This window comes from Macaca nemestrina, chromosome 2 (assembly GCF_043159975.1).
Source record: "Macaca nemestrina isolate mMacNem1 chromosome 2, mMacNem.hap1, whole genome shotgun sequence".
NCBI lineage: Eukaryota > Metazoa > Chordata > Mammalia > Primates > Cercopithecidae > Macaca > Macaca nemestrina.
This window is the reverse complement of record NC_092126.1, coordinates 116,731,572-116,751,337: the sequence shown is the minus strand read 5'-3', so window position 1 is coordinate 116,751,337 and position 19,766 is coordinate 116,731,572. Positions and strand designations below refer to the sequence as shown.

At 57.4% G+C, this 19,766-nt stretch overlaps 1 protein-coding gene across 4 annotated transcripts in view; it reads right to left on the bottom strand.

Annotated features, from left to right (window-relative positions):
* Positions 1 to 17,625, bottom strand: part of LOC105480568 (protein kinase C delta) — a 31,140-nt gene extending 13,515 nt beyond the window's left edge. Inside the window, exons 1-3 of one of the 4 annotated variants that reach the window (XM_011739641.2) lie at positions 17,406 to 17,625; positions 13,761 to 13,872; positions 463 to 596 (exon numbers count right to left, since the gene is read on the bottom strand). In XM_011739641.2, coding sequence (XP_011737943.1) covers positions 463 to 577 — 115 coding nt within the window. In that variant the 5' untranslated portion in view covers positions 578 to 596; positions 13,761 to 13,872; positions 17,406 to 17,625. Of the gene's footprint in view, positions 1 to 462; positions 597 to 911; positions 1,031 to 13,760; positions 13,891 to 17,405 lie in introns of those variants that run through there. The other 3 variants (XM_011739642.3, XM_071091903.1, XM_011739643.3) reach the window with 3 other exon arrangements.
* Between the last annotated feature and the right edge of the window lie 2,141 nt (positions 17,626 to 19,766).

The following is a 19,766-nucleotide window of genomic DNA, read 5'->3' as shown; positions in this document are numbered from 1 at the left end:
TATGTGCTTCCTCCAGGAAGTCCTCCCTGACCTCAGGTTCAGAGGGTGCCTTCTCTGGGCTTCCCTATTGCAGGACTCACTGCTTTGTGACATGCCTGGTTTCCCCACCTGACTATGAACCCCATGAGGGCAAGGCCAGGTCAGTCCTGGAGCATGACAGTATCCTCAGTGCCCAGCACAGGCCCTGGCACAGACGGACATGTAAAAATTGTTGGGTAAAACAACCAGTGGAGGAGGAGCCAGAAACTCCAAGCCTTCCAAGGAGGGCTCAATTTGGCCAGTGTTTGCGGCCCTATAGAGACTCAGTGGCCTCTGCCTTCATAGCTGAACGGGGCAGGGAGCCAAGGATGAGGAAGAGCAGAATCCTTCAGAGGTTGTAGGGAACAAGGCCAGGCCCCCTCCAGTCCCTCCAGCTAGGCCCAGATTCCCAGCCCCTCTCCAGGGTCCAGCCTCCAGGCCTACCTGTGCTAAGCGCCTCCTTCATCTTCACGGCACAGAAGGGCTGGTTCGCCTCGTCCTCAGCCTGCAGGGACCCCAGCTCGTAGGAGTTGAAGGCGATGCGCAGGAAAGGCGCCATGGCAGGGCCTGTAGTGGGCCTGTGCACACAGAGGGATGAGGCCAGGCGGCCGGGCAGGACTACTGGGAACAGTCACGGGCAGCACTCAGGGACCCACTCCCCCAGGGCTCTCCCACGATTGGATTTGGCCCACATGGTGCATATACACACTAGTCTCAGTTGCCAGTGTTAAAAACTGAGAGGTTTGCCGGGTGCAGTGACTCACGCCTGTAATCCCAGCACTTTGGGAGGCCAAGGTAGGCAGATGGCCTGAGGTCAGGAGTTCGAGACCAGCCTGACCAACATAGTGAAAAGCCGCCTCTACTGAAAATTAGCTGGGTGTGGTGTTGCATACCCGTAATCCCAGCTATCTGGGAGGCTGAGGCAGGAGAATCACTTGAACCCGGGAGGCCGAGGTTGCAGTGAGCCGAGATCGCACCACTACACTCCAGTCTGGGTGACAAGAGCCAAACTCTATCTCAAAAAAAAAAAAAAAAAAAAAAGAAAAGAAAAAAATTGAGAGGTTTATGTAAGTCTGGATTTGTGGCGTCTCTGGTAAAACTGGAAAATGTGACGTTGGGCCCACTGGGCAACAGCCAGCTAGCAATGGGATGGCTGCCCTCCATCAATCTACCCCAGGCCAAGGGCACTCTCTTCACTCCTCCTCAAAACCTACCTGGGCCCTGGTGGCATTTGCATCTGTCACCCCAAGATATTCATTTGGGGAGTCACTCAGTGCCTCCCTAAGTACCCTATTGCTGGGCACCTACTCCATTCCAGGCACCTGGTATGTGCCATTGTTATCTGGTAAGGGGACAGGACAGTGCCACCTCTTTTTCCCATCCTGCCCCATGCAGCCCTTTGTGATTTTCTAAGTTTGGGGTTTTTTCTTCATAACCACCCAGGCAGACAAGCAGGGCCAAGATAAACACCCCCACTTTTCAAATGGGAAACTGAAATTCTAAGGCAGAATCAGAAGCAAAAGCTGACATTCCACTAACTTGGCACCCACTTTGTTCAGGGATCAGGGCAATCAGAGGCTCTGCCTACATCAGTGTACCTGACCCTTCTAACTTGATCCCTTGGGGTCAAGTGCCTCTCGCCTGCCTGGAAAGTTGCCTGCACCTTCAAACTAATTATTTCCCCAAATATAAAACAGGTGGGCATGGTGGCTCACTCCCATAATCTCAGTACTTCAGGAGGCCAAGGTAAGAGGATCACTTGAGGCCAAGAGTTCAAGGCAGCCATGATCGTGCCAGTGCACTCCAGCATGGGCAGCAGAGTGGGACCCTATCTCTTAAAAAAAAAACCCAACTGCCCAGGCACGGTGGCTCATGCCTATAATCTCAGCACTTTGGGAGGCCAAGGCGGGCAGGTCACCTGAGTTCAGGAGTTTGAGACCAGCCTGGCCAACATGGTGAAACCCCGTCTCTACTAAAAATACAAAACCTAGCCTGGCATGGTGGCGCATGCCTGTAACCCCAGCTATTTGGGAGGCTGAGGACAGGAGAATGGCTTGAACCTGGGAGGCAGAGGTTGCAGTGATCTGAGACTACGCCATTGCACTCCAGCCTGGGCAACGGAGGGAGACTCTGCCTCAGGAAAAAAAAAAAAAAAAACCAAACTGTATTTTAATGTTCAATGTAACACTGAATGTGCCTTGCAGATTCACACACAGCAGCTCCCACACTCCTGGGTTTCTCACCATTCTCTAAGTTAATGTTCACTATAGTAAGTGACCCCAAGGGGCTCCTCAGGTTGCCACTTGTGAAGGACACCCGGGTGTGTAAGCACCTATGTGCACACTGGCTTCTGCCCAGGCCCCACGAGGCTGCTCCATAGCCTTGGTTGAGGGAGCACTCGCTCGATTTTGTGCACACACACGTGTATTCACTCCATCCTGAACATAAGCCAGCACACAGGGGCTCACTCAGACACACACGTGTGCATGCACACACAACAGGTGCCCAGCTCCAGATGACTTCCTCCAGCTCCTGCACAAGGTGGCCAGAGCAGCAGCCAGATCTGCTGGGAGCTCTTAGCTCAGATGAGCTCACAGCAAATGCTGACCTCACCCTGCAGCCCAGCCCAGTGAGTCCAGGCAGCCCTCTGAGGCCAGCAGCTGCCAGAGCAGAGAGCAGGACCCAGGCAGGCAGACCCCACCACATCCCCTGCTCGGCCTTGGCTCCTGCTCAGTGGATGTGAGAGTGGGTGTGCAAGCTCATGCATGTGCCCAAGTCCCAAAGCCTTCAGCTTGACACCAGCAGGTGGCCTGTGTGCCAGGGCAGCTGCCCATGACCTCTTGGTGGGCCACAGAGAGAGGGCCAGCTGGGGGCTGCTGCTGACTGCTCCCCAGGCTGCAGCATGCATGAATTGGTGCGTGTGAGGTTGCACGGGTCTACTGGTGCATGCGATTATATGCAGCCATTGGAGTGGGTGGCACATGGTGGGCTCTCAGTTAATATTGGAGTGAAAAGCAAGCTACGTGGGCCTGGCCTCACACATATGCAGGAGTCTGGTTGAGCATCCCAAACCCGTAAGCAAGACGGACATCTTGCCCCTCTTGCTGCCTGGCTTGGCCCTGAGGGTCCAAGAGATCCAGCACCCAGGTGAGTACTCCCTGGGTCTGGAGTGATTGGCAGGTCTGTGTCCACACATCCAGGGCCTGATCCAGCAGATGCAGCTCTGCTGTTAGGAAAACCTGGAGACCCAGCTGGAGCAGTAAGCAACTTCTGAGTGCCTCAGAGGATGATGAGGGTTGAGGGGACAGGGGCGCAGAGATAAAGGAGGAGCAAGTGTGTTGCAGGTGGCCTGGACTCCTAGGGGAGAGAGGCTCAGGGCAGCTAATGTGGCAAAATGATGGCCAGACTGCCTGGGTGCTGCACCCTGACACCAACGTTGCCTTGGCTGTGGACTCTGTGCAGGTCACTTGGCCTTTCCGAGCCTCAGCCCTCCCATTTCCTGATGAGGAATAGTCTCTTGGCCCAGGGTTGTGGTGAGAATGAAAACTCAGGTAGGATCATGGCTACAATCAACCCAACAGGCCTTGGGGAGGGAGGTCCTCTTACCACTGTCACCCCCTCTCACTGCAGCATCCATCCCTCACTGTGCACCTCCCTTCACAGTTTACAAAGCGCACTCGCATCCCCCACCGCATCCATTCCCCCTGCCCAGCAGCCCGGGAAGACAGCCTTGGTTACAGATCCCACTGCTCAGAAAGGGAAACCAGGTCTCCATGAACATATAACTCACTCAGGAGCACCAGATGCTCCAACATCGGCCAGCCAGGTCCTCCTCCCAGCCACCAACCCTTGGGGCCCAGCCCTGACAGCCCATAGGCTCCATGGCTTCCCCTGCCCCCAGCCTGCCCAGCAGGAGGTATGCGTGGGGACCACCCCAGGACTGCATGGAGGGTGGAGGAGACAGTGGGTCAGAGAAGCCCCACGAGGGTGAGGCAGAGCCCAGGACCTTCCCACCCAAGGATGGCCCTCCAGCTCTCTCAGGCCACACTCAGAGCAGCTGCTGCTCACAGTTAGAAGCCGCTGGAGGGAAAACCACAACCACAGCAGGCCCCAGCCTAAACCTGCACCGCCAGGCTGCAGCGCCATGAGAACTGGGGAGCCATGGTCTTCATGGGCTGCCCCAAGGCTAACCAGCAGTAACCATAGGGTCAGACCCAACCTCCTAGGACTAAAACCAGGGCACGGGCTCTGGCCAGGTTCTGCCACCTCCTCTGCCCCTATTTGTACTACCCAGAGCCCCACATCCTCTTCCATCACTGTGTGACCCTGAGAGAGGTCCTGGGCCTCTCTGGGCCACAAGTCCCTGCTCTGCACAGCAGAGTCAGAGTCTGCCCCCTACCTCTCAGAGTGTATGGCAGGGAGGAGGGGGTGAAGCAGCAGCACAAAAGCAAGGTGTGCTGACTATTTATAGCCCCCATGCAAATAGGACCCAGCCCACGGAGGCCCCAGAGGAAGACTGCTGGCTCAGCCAGACTCATGGCCGCTCTGCAGGGCCAGGGGATGCCTGGGGATGGACCCACACAGTCTCCACGGGGACAAGCTCCTTGGAGCCAGCCAGGCCTTTCCCAGCTGCCTAAGGGCTCCTAGTCTCTATTCTGCTTCTCCAGCCTACAGCAGAGGCGGTTTTATGAAGCAGAGAGCACCAGACTAAGGGTCAGTGTCTAGGTATGAATCTCGGCTCCTCCACGTTACAAGAAAGACAGTCCTTTTCTGAGGCCGACAATGTCGCAGATTACCTCTGTAATTACATTAGCTCACTTTATCCCTATGCAGATCCAGAAGGGATTTTACTGATGGGCATTTTACTGATGAAGAAACCAAAGCTCAGAGAAGCTATGTAACTTTCCAAGGTTATACAGCCAGTAAGTGGTGGAAGGATAAATCCAAGCCTGCCTGATGTTGCAGCCCAGGTCCTTTCCAGTAAGCCACGTTGGGAAGAAGAGACCAAGAGAGACAAGAGGGTAGAGGTGGAGAGAGGAGGGTAGAGGTGGAGATGGATAAATGTGCCAGGAACAGCACACACAAACACACATGAAGACAAAAAAAAACAGGGAGGTAAGGGCTCCAAGAGACAGGTACCCCATGCTTGACCAGTGGTCTTCCCCGCTGACCTCGCCGCTTGGACCAGCCTCCATTTCCAAAACCTGGGGAAGGGCCAGGCACGGTGGCTCACGCCTGTAATCTCAACACTTTGGGAGGTCGAGGCGGGCAGATCACCTGAGGTCAGGAGTTCGAGACAAGCCTGGCCAAGAAGTGAAAACCCGTCTCTACTAAAATACAAAAATTAGCCAGGTGTGGTGGCAGGCACCTGTAATCCCACCTACTTTGGAGGCTGAGGCAGAAGAATTGCTTGAACCCGGGAGGGAGAGGTTGCAGTGAGCCGAGATCATGCCACTGCACTCCAGCCTGGGTAAGAGTGACACTCCGTCTCAAAAAAAAAAAAAATAAAAACAAATAAAACAAAAACAAAACCTAGGGAAGGCTTGGTCACACTGGATCCTAGCCCCAGTGAATGTGAGCCCCAAATCAGCAGCCCAGAGATAAGGAAAGGCAGTAGCTAGGCCAGGCCAGAGAAGGCAGGTCACCTCCTCTGGGACAAATGGAAACCTGTTCCCAGCCAGTACCCAGCAGCGGGCAAAGCCGGCCTCAAGGTGATCAGAGCGACCTTGGGTTTGGAGCTCCCAGGCACAGAACTCTGGGTTGTCTCCAGCAGACAAGTATGTGTGCCGCACATCCACACGTGTGTTGGTATACACCAGCAAAGGAGGCTGGGTGAGGGGCATGGCCTGAGGAGCACCAGCAGGAACAGGAATGCATTTGCTAACTTGTTGGATAATGGTTTTGTCAAAGGTGAAAAACCCTAACAAGCCAATCTCTCTACAAGAGACAGGTCTTCAGAGACTGGCATGCCCATCTCCTCACTGAACAGAGGAGGAGACTGAGGCCAAGGTAGTGCAGTGAGGGTCCCCTGGCTCCCAGATCCAGCCTGGCCCCTCCACCCCATCCCTCCCCTGGTGTTCGATTCTGCCTCACAGGCCACAGCGTGATGCCCGTTGGTCAGAGGAGTAAGCTGGGCTGGAGGAAAGAGGCTTGATCAGGCTGCTGGGGGGAGGTGTGTGAGAGCAGAGGGAGGCTGCCTCAGAAATGTCTAAGGGAGAAACGAGGTGGCACGTTGAGGTCAGTCAAAGCAAGGGTAATGAAAGACCAGTTGCAGCCCCTCGTGGGTATAGGGGGGTCTAGTTCCCTTGAACAGACTACCGGGGAGCAGGGGATGTCCCCCATGCCACCTACTGCAGCCCTGTCCCACACACACCTGACACCTGTCACGGAAGCCACAACTGCATGGCAGGTGGCACAAAGTGGGGGCCCTCCTAAGGATGCAGACTCTGCCTGGGGGAGTCCACAGTGCAGCCTGCCACAGCCTTGCGGATGAATAAAGGAGGGCGGAGGAGACCAAGGCCCAGGCAGGGGCAGGAAGGACAGTGAGAGGAAGTGTGATCAGCAGGAGGGTGCAGGACTGGTCCTCGCAGTCATGGCAGGGCAAGGGGGCCAGGCATGGTGGAGCTGCCAGGTTGGGTAGGCAGGTGGGTGGTAACTGGGCTGGGCGGCTGGTGGCTTAGATGGCCTTCCCATCGGAAACAAGGCAAGGAGGCCATGCGGGTTTCACAACCCAGGAAGTGGGCTCAGCAAGAGGAACAGGAGGTGGGAGGGGAAGGGCTAGCAAGACCCTTTAGGGTTCCTCCACCAGGGCCCATCCCCCAGCCTCCACATGTGCTGAGATAAGAACCAGATCTATGGACTCAGGTCACAGCCAAGTCCCAGAGCAAGGGATGCTCCCCATACTTGCTCCTCCCAGGACAGGTACCTCATCGCCCAGCCAGGGCTCCTCCTGGGCCCCTCCCTCACCCCACACAGACCAACCACTGCCTATAGCCTCTCCTCCCCTTACCCAGCTCTCTCCCTGCTGTCACCACCTCTGGTCCCTCCCCTACCCATTCTTCCCACAGCTGGGAACCTCCTAGGCTCTCACTGCCCCTGGAGAAAACCCAGACCTCTCCAGGCCTTCCAGGCTCCCCACTCCCTGGCCCTGTCCTGCTCTCTACCTCAGTCCCTGCTCTGGCTACTCTGTGAACATGTGTCTCATTTCCCAGCCCCGATGTTTTTGCAGATGTTGTTCCCTCAGCTGGAACGGCCTTCTGAATTCTCACAGATCCTTCCAAGCAGCTCAGAAGGCTGGCCCTGGGGGACTCTTCCCACCTCTCAGGAAGCTAGCTGCTTTCCCACTGGTAACCTCTGCCACACCAGGCCCATAGACCTACAGCCTGGTGGGAGCCAGTCACATAAATATGTGATTACAAAGAAGGGTAAGACCTCTGTAAGATGCGCAGCGCAGGCAGTGAGTAGTAGGGAGTGATGGGGGCTGGAGTAGAATGGAGGCTGCAGGGACCTGTTGGCTGGGGGCCTTTGATCTGAGAGGTCAGCAGGAGCATAATGACCTGCCCTGCCAGAGGGTCTGGAAGGATCAGAGGGGCAGGACTTGGGAGCCTGGCTGTCATCGGCTCATATCCACCCCTGCCAGCTTGTGTGGGGTAGGGCCTCCTTGGAAAGAAGCCACCAGGCACAGGCCTCAAGTCACCAGCCAGCCCTGGGATATGAGGAGTCCTGGGCTCAGTCAGAGGGGTGTGCCCCAGGTACCCCTGAGAGAGGAATAAAGGCCCCTTCATGGCAACAGCCAGAAAGCCAGATCCTGTGAGGACAAGGGACCTCTGTGAGGAGCCAGGGTGGGGGACGCAGCTGGGTCTCTCCGTGAATAACCACACATGTGTGCACACACAGGCACACCCGCCAACCCAAACAGCACACAGGGAGCCCCGCTCAACATCAGACACACACACGCACACAGCTGGAGCCACAGGTACGTACACACACTGCTATGATGACTCAGGGGCACACACACACACACAGAAACACACCCCCTCACCGGCTCTCACATCTCAACAGATACCCAGGCCCACACAGACCACACCCGACCACACAGGCTCCACATGCACGTGGGGTGCCACAAGCTGTAATGTACACACTGGCACAGAGATGCTCCAGGCAGACACAGAAACAAACATACAGGCCTGGAAGGACCCCACATCCCTGACTAGTCTGGCACCATGAAAGTCCAAATTTAGCTTTTTCCACCGCAGCCCCCAGGCACAATGGCTGGGGAATGGAGGAGGGGCAGAAGGGCAGCTGGTGTCAGGCTAGGCTGGGCCTTTCCACCCAGGGAGGCGAAGAAAGTCCCTCTTGGTCCACAGCAAAGTCTAAAGTGTGTAAGGGAAGGAGTGGGTTGGTCAGGCGCATCACTGGGCAGGCCTCTGCCCGCCCGCCCACCTGCCTGCAGGGACCTGAGGCTGTGGTGGAGGTTGACGGTCACAGGTGGCAGTCACAGGCCTGGCGCACAGGGGGAGGGGAGGGCTTGAACCTGTGCTGGTAGGGCAGTAAGCTGGACACCCCAGGCACAAGTTCCATGAGCTCCAGGCTCACTGTGCAGAAACCGAAAGAGAGGTTGAGCAATTCAACCAAAGCCACAAAGCCAATGGGGCAGACCCAGGGGGAAGTGGGGAGAGAGCCTCCAGCTCTAGTCCTAGAACTGTCCATCTGGCCTCCAACGGGGTGAGGGTATGTGTTTGGAGGTAGGAACAGCTCCTCCATCAGCCCCCAATACAAGAGCCTTACTCCTTAGCCCTTCTTTCTCCCACAGAGTTTCCATGATTTTCCAGATTGTTTACCATTGGAAACAATCGTTTTGTGTTTGGGAGAAGCCAAGATGGCCACCTAAGCCTTCTGCCAGCCATCCCCAGGATCTGGGCAGGGTCCACATGATGCTTTCCTACTTGGGGGATCTTAAGAAAGCTGGGAGAGAGGCAGGACCATCCTGCATGGTGGGCCATCCCATAGCAGGCAGCTGACAGAGGAACCGGCGAGCTTGGACCTAGACAGGTCTAGCTTAGATCTGCTGCCTGGGTGCTCCTTGATCTTGGCCCAAGTGCTCTGGTGTCTTCCAGACTTCCTTGGATCGGTGGGAAAAGAGGCTCTGTTAAGCCCTCCAGACACAGAGTACCCTGTTCCGGCCTGAGGCTCTAGGCAGAACCGGGCTGAGGCAGGCAGCATGAATCCACTTCCAGAGGCTGGCCAGCTACTGCCCTTCCCGGGACTCCAGCCTCCCTATCTCAACAATGGAGACCTCTAAGCTTTCTCCATCCCTGACACTGGAGGACCCTGAGATCCTCCTCCCACCCCAACAACCCCAGCCCACAACCTACACCACGGCAGACATCTGATCCAGCCTCAGGCCTTGGCGACTGCCTGCTGTGCTCTGCCTGTTTACCCAACACGGCCATAGACATGATCCAAAGCTTCCGGAGCTGTTGTGAAAACAGCGGCTCAGCCACCACAGGCCTGTCCTCCTGGGTGCCTTGGCAGGGACCTTTGAGGGACAGCCATCCCAGTCCTGTTCCTGGGGCCTCTCAAACGCTCCCCAACCCCTTAGAAGGCCTGTTGAGCCCTCTTCGCCCCAATCCTGACTTTAGGCTCCCTGTCTCTACTTTGGGCCCAGACCCTCCTGAACTTCAGGCTTGTGGCCCCACCTGCCTCCCTGGCTTCACCACATGAATGACTCCAGAAGAGCTCAAGCCTGCCCACACCAGTACCCCACCATTCCCCTCCCAGCACTCCTGAACTAGGAGTGCACGAGCTCATGCAGTGGCTCAGGCCCAACAGCTCCTCCTGCTCCCCACACAATAAGGCCATCCCGTCTGCTGCTGCAGCCTGTCCTCAAGTCTCAAATCCTCTCTTCTCCCACCACCACCATCCCCAGACTCTGCACCTGCCTTCTGACTGCTCTCTATCCTCTACCCTGGCACCCACGGTCCCGCTGCTCCAGTCACCAGACGGGGCTTTTCAGACGGATTTTGTCACCCCCTGCCCAAGCCCCCAGTGCCTCGCATTGCCCCTCTGACAAGCCCAGACTCCTCCCCTCAGCCTGCTCCGGTGCAGCCTGGTCCCCGCCACGCCCGCTTCCCAACCCCTCGCTGTTACCTCCCTGACCTCTCAGGTGGCTGCCTTTCCCTCACTCCTGTGCCCCAGCCATGCTGACCCCTTTCAGTTCCCGGAGCAGCCAGTTCCTTTCCGCTTAGAAGCCTCTGGGCTTGCTGTTCCGTCTTCCTGCTCCACCCCACCCCCACACAGTGGCTCTTTCCCATCATTCATGTCTCACAGGACACTCCCCGATCTGCCCATTTCACAGATGAGGAAAGTAGGGAGCAGTCCAGTCCCTGGCTCAAGGGTGCACAGCCAGGAAATATTGAGCAAGGATTCAATCAGGGTCTGTCTGATGCCTGCATAAGTCCTGCTCCTAAGCCTTCAGGATACCCTCACCCACACTCCTCGCCCAGGCCCATTCATCTTTCGCTCTCCAGCCCTCAGGCTGCATCACTGTCCTTACCACTCCTCAACATTTCTCACCCCTAGCCTCTGGGTCCCACACAGTGAAGGCCAATGCTCATACCAACCCTGACTGTGCTGACCTTCTTCGTGTCCCTGGGACAGGCTGGGCCCTGCCCCCAGCTGCTGTGTATGTAGGGGGTTTTCTAGCTCCCCCTACTCTTCTAGCCTCCATCATAACCAGATGCCCACTCCCTGCCCCAGCCCAAAGGCTGACTCCAGGGGTCTGAAGGGTAAGCAGGCTGGCAGGAGGGCTTACGTCCACCCCCTCATTCCCAGCCAATTCTCCCAGCCTAATGTCCTGCAGAAGGCCAGAGCTGGAGAGCGCCAAGGGGAGCCCTGAGGGGGCAGCAGGCAGCTGCAGACTGCCTTTCCCCTCCCTGCATCCATTTGTCATGAGATCTATTTTCTCCCTTTGAAAGGGAGTGAGGGGGAGAAGAGCAGGCAAGGGCTGGGCTGCTGAGTGGGTGGAGCTGCTCCACCGGGAGCTCCTCTCCTCAGAAGACATGGAACCTATTGAACCAGTAGGGTGCTGCCACTGGAGGCAGAATTGAGGGGGATGAGGGAGTCAGAGACCTGGCTCCTCGGCCAGGCTCCATAGCACCTGGCCATGTAACACTGGGCCAGTGCCCAGCCCCTCAGATCATAGTACCCCCTCATCAGTCCCACTTGCTATTTTTTGAATAGTTCCCATGAACTGGGCACTAAATGCTTTACATAACTACAGTTTCTACTCATTCAACTCTGACAATGTGCTAAGCACGATGCTAGCTACTTTGCATATGTTATCTGTCATTTCTGCTCAACCTCATCAAGATGGATGCTATCATTATCTCATCTGTCGGGGGAAACTGAGGCACTAAGAGGCAAAGCCACTTGCCCAGGCTCATTCATAGAGCTGCTGGGAGCTGCCTAGTCACTGAGATGCAGCCCAGCCATCACCACTCTCAAGGGGGCCATGACTACCAGAGCTGATGCTCTTGAGCCTCGGCTTACAGGGTCAGAGCAAGAAAGGTGCGGGGACGAGAAAGTTGTGGAGACTGCAGGGGACTTCATGACCTGGCCCCTGCCCTTCTCCTAGAGCCCCCGAAAAAAGCCTGGGCAGCCCTGCTAGTGAAAAGCCTGGTCAGTCAGCCTAACCCGGTGGCCAGATGCTGCTCCCCTGGGCAGGCAAGGCAGGGGCGGAGCAAGGCGTAGAGCTGCGGACGGAGGGCTGGTCAGTCCCACTCCAAAACCACTTCCTGGGCAGCCCAGAGGAAGTGAGCCTCCGGAAACGCCTCGGACAGACAGGCCCAGCCTTTGGGAAGTGAACAGACCGCCCCTGCCAACCTCTTAGTCCCTAGAGCCCAGCAACTCCACTCCCTCTAGCCATGGATGCTGTGGGGGACACAGGCGTTGTGATAGGACCCCCACCCACTGTGGGCACACTGGTCTCATGGCCAGAAAGCCTACTTCCTCTGCCGTGGCACTAGGCACACGGTACTGGCACAGCTGACATGCCTCTCCCCTGCACTCGTATCTCCCATCTCCCATCTCCCATGCCAAGCCCTGGTCGGCCTGGAGCCTGGGGCCAGGTGGGAGGGTGGCTGCTGAATGCATGGGCAGAGCCCACCTACCAGGGTGGCCCAGCCCCCCTTAACCCCCTGAGATCACAGCCACACCTGGAACTTCCCCCTCAGGTGCCAGATGCAGGCGACCTTGCTGGGCTGTGACTCTGACCAGGGCCCCCCTTCCTGACCCCAGAATGGGCACAGTGTGGTATGTGTGGGAAGGCATTTGAGTGCATGGATGCCAATGGTAACTGGGAGATCATCTGTGTGTGCGTGAGTGTGCCATGGGTGGCTGCATGTGAGCACCTGTGTACCTGCATGCCCACATGGGTGGTGCACGCACTCATGAGTCTGTGGGTGTGCATGGCCACTGCAGCCTGGCTTGCCATATCCCTGTGTGAGCACGCATATGTCTGTGCAGCAGGCGGGTGATGTCTGAGGATTTACCGTGGGCTGTCTCCAAGACTAATCAAACTCCTTAGAAAACAAGGCTGAGTGACAGAAAGGGCTGGCTCTTCAGAACTCCGGTGGCAGAGGCCCCTACACAGCCAAAGGCACTTCACTTCCTCCACACCAGGTTTAGGGATAGGTCCAATACACAGAAGGCCCAGTGAAGACGACTCCTGTTCTGCCCCAACTCCTACCCCAGGAGTGAGGGCCCTGACCTCCTTTCTGCCCCCTAACCCAGAGTCAGGCCCAGGAAGCCCAGCCCTTATGGCTCTACTCACAGACCTATAAGTGTGTAACAGCCAGTGGGGTTGGCTGCGGTGGTCTGCTCAGGGAGCACTCCTGGAGGAAAGACAGTCTTTGCTATCCCCCCACTGTCACTCCCAGGCTCAAGCTTCATTAGCACCCATACCCACCACCAGAACCCTGCTCACTGGGGCCCAGTCACCCAGTCACCAGCCTGGAGTGAGTATGGAGTCACCCACAGCAGTGTTTTCATGGTAATGGGGCTGAAGGAGGCAAGGCTTGCCCCAAAACGAGGAATTTCCAGCTTTCTGAGGCTCTTCAGAGGGACTGCAGCCTTCCCAGCATTGTTCCAGACTCTGCCTAGCTCCCCTTGAATTTGGAAGCTGACGAGAGGGACTGAGCCCTGCTCGAGCTCTAGAGAAGTAGGGAAAATGGAGGGGCCTGGGGTGTGGAAGACAGCTCAGCTGTACCTGGAGCTGGAGACCCCATTCCATCCCCCCGCAGCGTCCAACCCACTGTGGGGCCCACGGGGAATTTCAGTGTCCTTGTGTGACGATGAGGACAGTTGGAGGCAGATACAGGGCCAAGGAAAAGCTGATACATCCACCCTCAATCCTTGGCCCACGAGCCACCCTCTCTCTAACTGACCAAAAAAGTGTTACTACTTCTTGCCCCAAACTCATGGTAGGCCCCAGGCCTCTGAGCTCCAAGGCGAGAGCATTCGGGGCCAGAGCCAGGTTCCAGGCGGGAAGTTCCTCATGAGCAGAGAGCCCCTCCATAGACAGGGCAAACAGCTGCGGCCCCTGGGCACATAGGGCCCACAACCAGATCAAGGACTCTGCATGCATGCCCAACCCCATCCAGTCCCACAGCAAAGGACAGGGAGGACAGAGAGGAAGGCCACGCCTGCGCACCGTCCATCTGCCTAAGAGAACTCAGTCCTACCTGGGGCTCCCAGCTCCCGCTTGTCCTTAGTCCTGGCTCCCGCTGCTGCTGCAACGCACCAACCACCAGGAGAAACCGGCCTACACCCTTGCCTGGCCAGTTCCCTGCAGACCTGCAGGAACAGGAGGAAACAGCTGAACCGGGAGGCACTGCCAAACAGGCTCTCCCCATCCGCCAGTCCCGGCATGGCTGACAGGCCCAGTTCAGTCTCTCCTGGCCCTAAAACCTTGGGTCTCTCTGGATGTGGCTTTCCCTTCCTTGAAATGTAGTGTTGGGTCCAACTGTTCCTGGACACCACTATGTGTCCATTCCATGTTAGGGGCTGGAACACTGTGTCCCTGCCCTCAGCACATTTCCAGCCTGGTGAGGAAGCCAATAACACAGCAAAAACCTGTTCCCGACTCTCCTGTCTGCGGGAGGTTGCCCTGCAGGCTTAGGAGTCCTAGGGTGCAATGAAGTACCACACCACTTTATGGCCTGGGGCAATTCCTCTGAGCCTCAGTTTTTTTAATGGAGAAACTGCTAGCCCCTTCTCCCCAGGTGGTTCTGAGGTTCCAATGATGTGGCGTGCAAGCTCCTGTGCTGGACTCACGTTGAGAATGCCAAATGACTGATTTTTTTTTTTTTTTTTTTTTTAATGTGGCAGGGTCTCGCTCTATCGCCCAGGCTGGAGTGCAGTGGCACAATCTTGGCTCACTGCAACCTCCACCTCCTGGTCTCAAGTGATTCTTGTGCCTCAGTCTCCTAAGCAGCTGAGATTACAGGCGCGCACCACCACGCCCAGATAATTTTTGTATTTTCAGTAGAGACAAAATGTTGTCCAGGCTGGTCTCAAACTCCTGACCAAGTAATCCACCGCCTCGGCTTCCCAAAATGCTGGGATTACAGGTGTGAGCCACTGTGCCCAGCCTGAAGAGTGACATTTTTTAATCTCTTGTTTTGTGCATTATAGTTCAGGTGATTCTCACATTACTATTGTGCCCATTACACAGCTGAAAAAACTGAGGCCTGGAGATATCCTGGAAGGAAGAAATGGCAAAGGTAGCAAGGAACTCTGTGTCTCCTGGCTGAAAGGCCTAAGCATTTTTTCTGACAGCCAGCTCAAGCCTCTAAGAAAGATTCTGCTCCCCAGATGTGAGCCCCTCCCCCAGCTGGAGACCCCCATCACCATTCCCTGGGGATAGAGGCATCCTTGGCTTTATCTTTTCGTCTGTACTTTAAATTATTTCTAATTTTAATCTAAACTGTGCCAGCTAAATGGTGTCAGCGCCCTGCAGTCACAGCTCTGAATCACTCCCCACCCCTCTCTCCCCCATTGCTGCTACTGACACTAACGGCTGGTGAGGGAGGGGCTGTCATGCAGGCTGAACAGGGCTGGGTACTAGGGGCTTTGTTTGGGCATCCTCCCTCCCTCAAGCTGCTTGGTCAAGGAGATGGGAAGGGGCAACAGACAGGCAGGAAATTGGGTTGGATACTGTCTGGGCTTTCTTTAACCCCAGCTCCCAGGAGAATGGGAACCATATAGCCGGGGGTGGTGACAACATAAGACTTCAGGACCTTTTGTCCACACAACTTTCTCCATTCTGCAGATAAAGACACTCAGCCTTGAGAGGCCTAGCTTGGGTCTCTTGCTCTTAACAGGCACAAGCAAGTATTGGAGCCCAAATCATTCTTGGATCCAGAGCCCGAGGTCTTGGTCACAACACTGCTAACCCCAAGACTTGCCCTCTAGCCCTCTCCATGTGCACACCCACATCCTCATGGTCTCCCACACACTCACACACTCATACTGGGCTCTCACCTTCCCTCCCAGCACTGTCACCACACACCTTGTCACACCCCCTCCTGCCGCTAATACCCACGCCCAGGCACTCTCCGTTCCCCACAATCACAGTCACTCCCCAAGCATAGACTGTGTCCCACCAGTCACACACTCCTACCATGACCACACACTGCCAGGCTTACCCCAGTACTGTCCCATCCCATAGTCCTCACACCACCCCTCAGCCAGGTACAGCTGCCCAGACACCTCCACACCTCTCTGTCTCACACACACACACAACTGCACACATCACACATGCGCCATACAGCCTCCCTCTGTTGGCCTGCCCACCACGCCCCAGCTCACTCCACAGTAGGAACGAGGAAACCCCAGGGATCAGTCCCCTCCCTTAGTGACCAGGTGAGCCTGGTCACAGAAGCTCAGTGGCAGAGGGAGAGCCACACATGAGTACACGCACATACACACACTCACACAGATACACTCACACATGAGCCTGGTGGGCAGGCACCCAACACCAGGGGCTTCCACAATTAACAGATCTAAGGTACTTGTGGCCAGTTGGTCACCATGATATACCCAGTATGCAACACTGAAATCTCCAGACACACAGGGACACACACACTGGCAGACAAGGACACACACACACACGAGTCTGGTGACAACAAAAACACCAAGAATGGTACACACAGTTGCAAAAGACACACACAGAGCCTCAGGACACAAACAGACATACACACATACACACAAGCAAGCCACACATGCGAAAAAGGACACACATGCACAGGCAAGTCCCACAGTGACAGCACAGAAGCTGACACAGACACACAACCTACCCACACACCCAGATACCAGTGACTTAGCACAAGGAGATAGCGTCCATGCATACAGGGTAGGCATCAGAGAAGGGGACCCCCCCACACACTCACAGCAAATCCTTCTGACCAGGTTTAAGTGGGGGCTCAGTGGGGCTCTCCTGTGCCCCAAGAGTGAGGGAATTGGGGAAGTGGGAGCAGTTCCGATGGTGCTCTCCTTCTGCCTCTCCACCACCAGCCAGGAGGACTTCCCCCTCCCTCCCCTCACCTGGCAGAGCCCCCACAACGCGAGTGGCATCTGGGTTGGGGGCGGGTGCAGACCACACCGGGCAGGGGCCACCCTGGGAAGGGGTCTCAGAGGGGCGGAGGGGTGGGGCAGTAAGGGGGATGGTGGAGACTGGAGCCACGCCCAGCCCAGAGACGGATGAAGGGACCGAGAAAGACTCTTGAGACCGAAAGAAGAGACAGCGAGGAGGAGGCGCCGCGCGAGTCGGGCCTCCAGGGACCCAGGGGCGGGAGGCGAGGCCCGGCGGGCGGCCTGGCCTGGGCTCCGCGGTAGAGCGGATAGGCGGCTGGACCGGCAGGGGGCGGCAAGCGTGGGCCGGGGGCGCGGCTCCGGGAGAACGGGATCGAGGGGGCGGCCGGCGGGGGTAAGGGTGGGGGTGGGGCGATGGAGCACGCGGAGGGCGAGGGACAGACGGATCGGGTCTCGGAGAGGCGCGCAGGGGGAGAACACAGAGTGGGTGGCGACAGACGGACGGTCACAGGGCCCAGGAGACAGTCGGGAAGGACGGACGGGCCTCTCAGAGGAGCGGGAGACACACGGGCGGGCGGACAGAAAGACCTCAGCCCCCACTATCTGGCGGAGGGACGGACAGACAGACGGACGGGGGGACGGAGTCACCGGCATGTCTCGGCGCGGCGGGACTTTCGCTGACCGCGGCTCAGTTTCTCAGTTTCGGAAACGGGAACCGGGCCGGGGAGGGAAAGGAAGGGCGTCGCGCCCTCGGGGTAGCCCCGATCCCGCGCCGGGTCCCGGCCCTAACTCACCTCCCGGCGCAGGGGCAGGCGCCAAGGGTCGCGGTGGCGGTGGCGGGCGGGCGGCTCCTTGGCGCGCGCGGACGGCGGTCGGCGCGGCGCTGACTGGGACGAGTCCAGCGGCCAGTGAGGTGTGGCCCGGGCCTCGGCACGGCGGGCGGGCGCCGGGGGTCGCTCGGGGGATCTGGGCTGCAGCAGCCTCGGGCTCCGGCGCCGCGGCACACGGAAGTGCGAGGGGGCGGGGCGGCGCGACCTCACCCAGGTGCCGCCGGCCCCGCCCCCTCCAGGCCCCGCCCCCTCCAGGCCCCGCCCCACCAGCTGCAACCGGGGACTGTGTCCCTCTGCCTCTTTCTGCGCGGGACACTGAGTCTCCCGGCCCCTCTGCCCTCTGTGGCCCGCTTCGCATCCTCCCGCCATTACGCGCAGCCAGCCCTCAGAAGGGGCCCATTTTACAGAGGAGGCCGCTGAGGCCCGATAGGGAGGCGCCCCCCGCCCGCTGGGGCCTGGGAGGCGCCGGCGGGGGTTCCCCCGCTCTCCACACCCACGCCCGGGACTCCCCACTGGCCAGCTGGCCCGCCTCCCCTGGCCCCACTCCTGCTCTTCCTGTTGGCTGGAACTCGGACGCGGCCGGGCTCGGTGCCTGCCGCCAAGCCCGCTGTCCCGGCTCTGCCCCAAAGACTGAGCTGGTTACACTCCAGGGCCGGAGGTTCTCGCTGGTCGGCCGCTGCACTGCTCCTCAGGCGGTTCTGGGACCTGCCCCTACCCCGACTGGCAGTTGCCCCTACCCCGATTGGCAGTCTTCTGCTCTCCTGCCCCCATCTTCGAGACCTCTCTATTGCTCCTGGCAGGCGCCTGAGCCTCCTTTCCAGACGTGGAACTTGGTTGTCAGCCATAACTCATTCATTCATTCATTCATACACTCATCCATCTATTCATCGAGTGTCCCCTAGGCTCAAAGTCTAGGGACCAGTTGGGGTTCTAGGGTGTCCATTCCCCTGTCCCCAGAGCTCAGAAAGCCAAGACATTATCCTTATACTGATCCAAAGAAATGTCACTTCCCAGGAGACAAAAAAGAGGGTTCCAGGTCCTGGGGAACCACCTAGAAGGGATAGGGAAAGTCTAAACACACGGGATGGAAGTGGGGGACAATCCCAGAGGTGGCCTGAGCTGAGAAAGGGGCTTGTGACAGAGACAGGTTATTGGACTTTGGTCTTCTTACGGAGCAATGAGAAGGTGGTGAAAGCTGTTACAACCAGTCAGGACGACAGGCTCTAGAGGGCTCCTGCGGGATAGATGGGGCAGAGGGACTGCAGGGCAGAGGAGAGGCTGGATGGGGGACAGAAGGGCTGCCATGTTGTCAGCCACCTGGGTTGAGATTGGGGAAGATGGATGGGGAGAAAAGGTCAGACCAGGTGGGTTCCAGGACTATCCTTTGGGAAAGACATTTTTCTCTTCACACCCAGGCCTTGAGCATGCTGTTCTCTGGGCCTGAATGCCATTTCCCACCCCACCCCCAAACCTCTACCTGCCCTGGTTGTGTCCATTCAAATGCCCCTCCTCCCTGATGCCCAGTTGTAATGCACAGCACTTCCCTGAGCGAAGGACCATATTCATTAGCATGTTCTGTGTCCTGATACCATCCCACCCCACCCATCATGCCCCATGGCTTCCCTGGGGTTGGACTGGAGGAAAGGGTGCACAAGGTGAGCCTCAGGTGACCTTTGCCCACTTGGGATCAGGTTTCCTTCTGGCTCCTCCTTCAGGTTCACAGTAAGCCAACCCAGCCTCTCCCTCAACATAAACAATAGGCCCACCCTGTGCCAGGGACTGCAGCCAGAGGGAGGACTGACCCTTGTGGAGCTCCAGGTCCAGCCACCAGACCTTTGTGGCCTCCAGGTCCAGGCACCAGACCTTTGTTCCCACTCCCTGTGGTTCACCTTGGAAGAAGGAAATGAATAATCATGGCTATCGCTGATAGGGGCTACCCAGCACCAGGCTGTGTGCTGGGTGCTGGATGTGTGCAGTCTGAACAGTTAAGAGGTGAGGGCTACTGTTAGTGCCAGTTTTGGTGATGAGCAAACAGGCTCAGGGAAAGGAGAAGCGACTTGCCCCAGAGTACACAGCTAGTCAGTGGCAGAGGCGGATTCAGACTGAGGTCTCTCTGCCTCCAAAGCCCATAGTTTACATCAGGGATCTCAATTCCAACACCACTGACCTTTGGGACAGATGATTCTTTGCTGTGGGGGCTGCCCTGTGCACTGTAAGGATATTTAGCAGCATTCCTGGCCTCTGCCTACTGGATGCCAGTAGTACCTCCCTGCTTTAACTTGTGACAGACAAAAATGTCTCCAAACATTGCCAAATGTCCGCTGC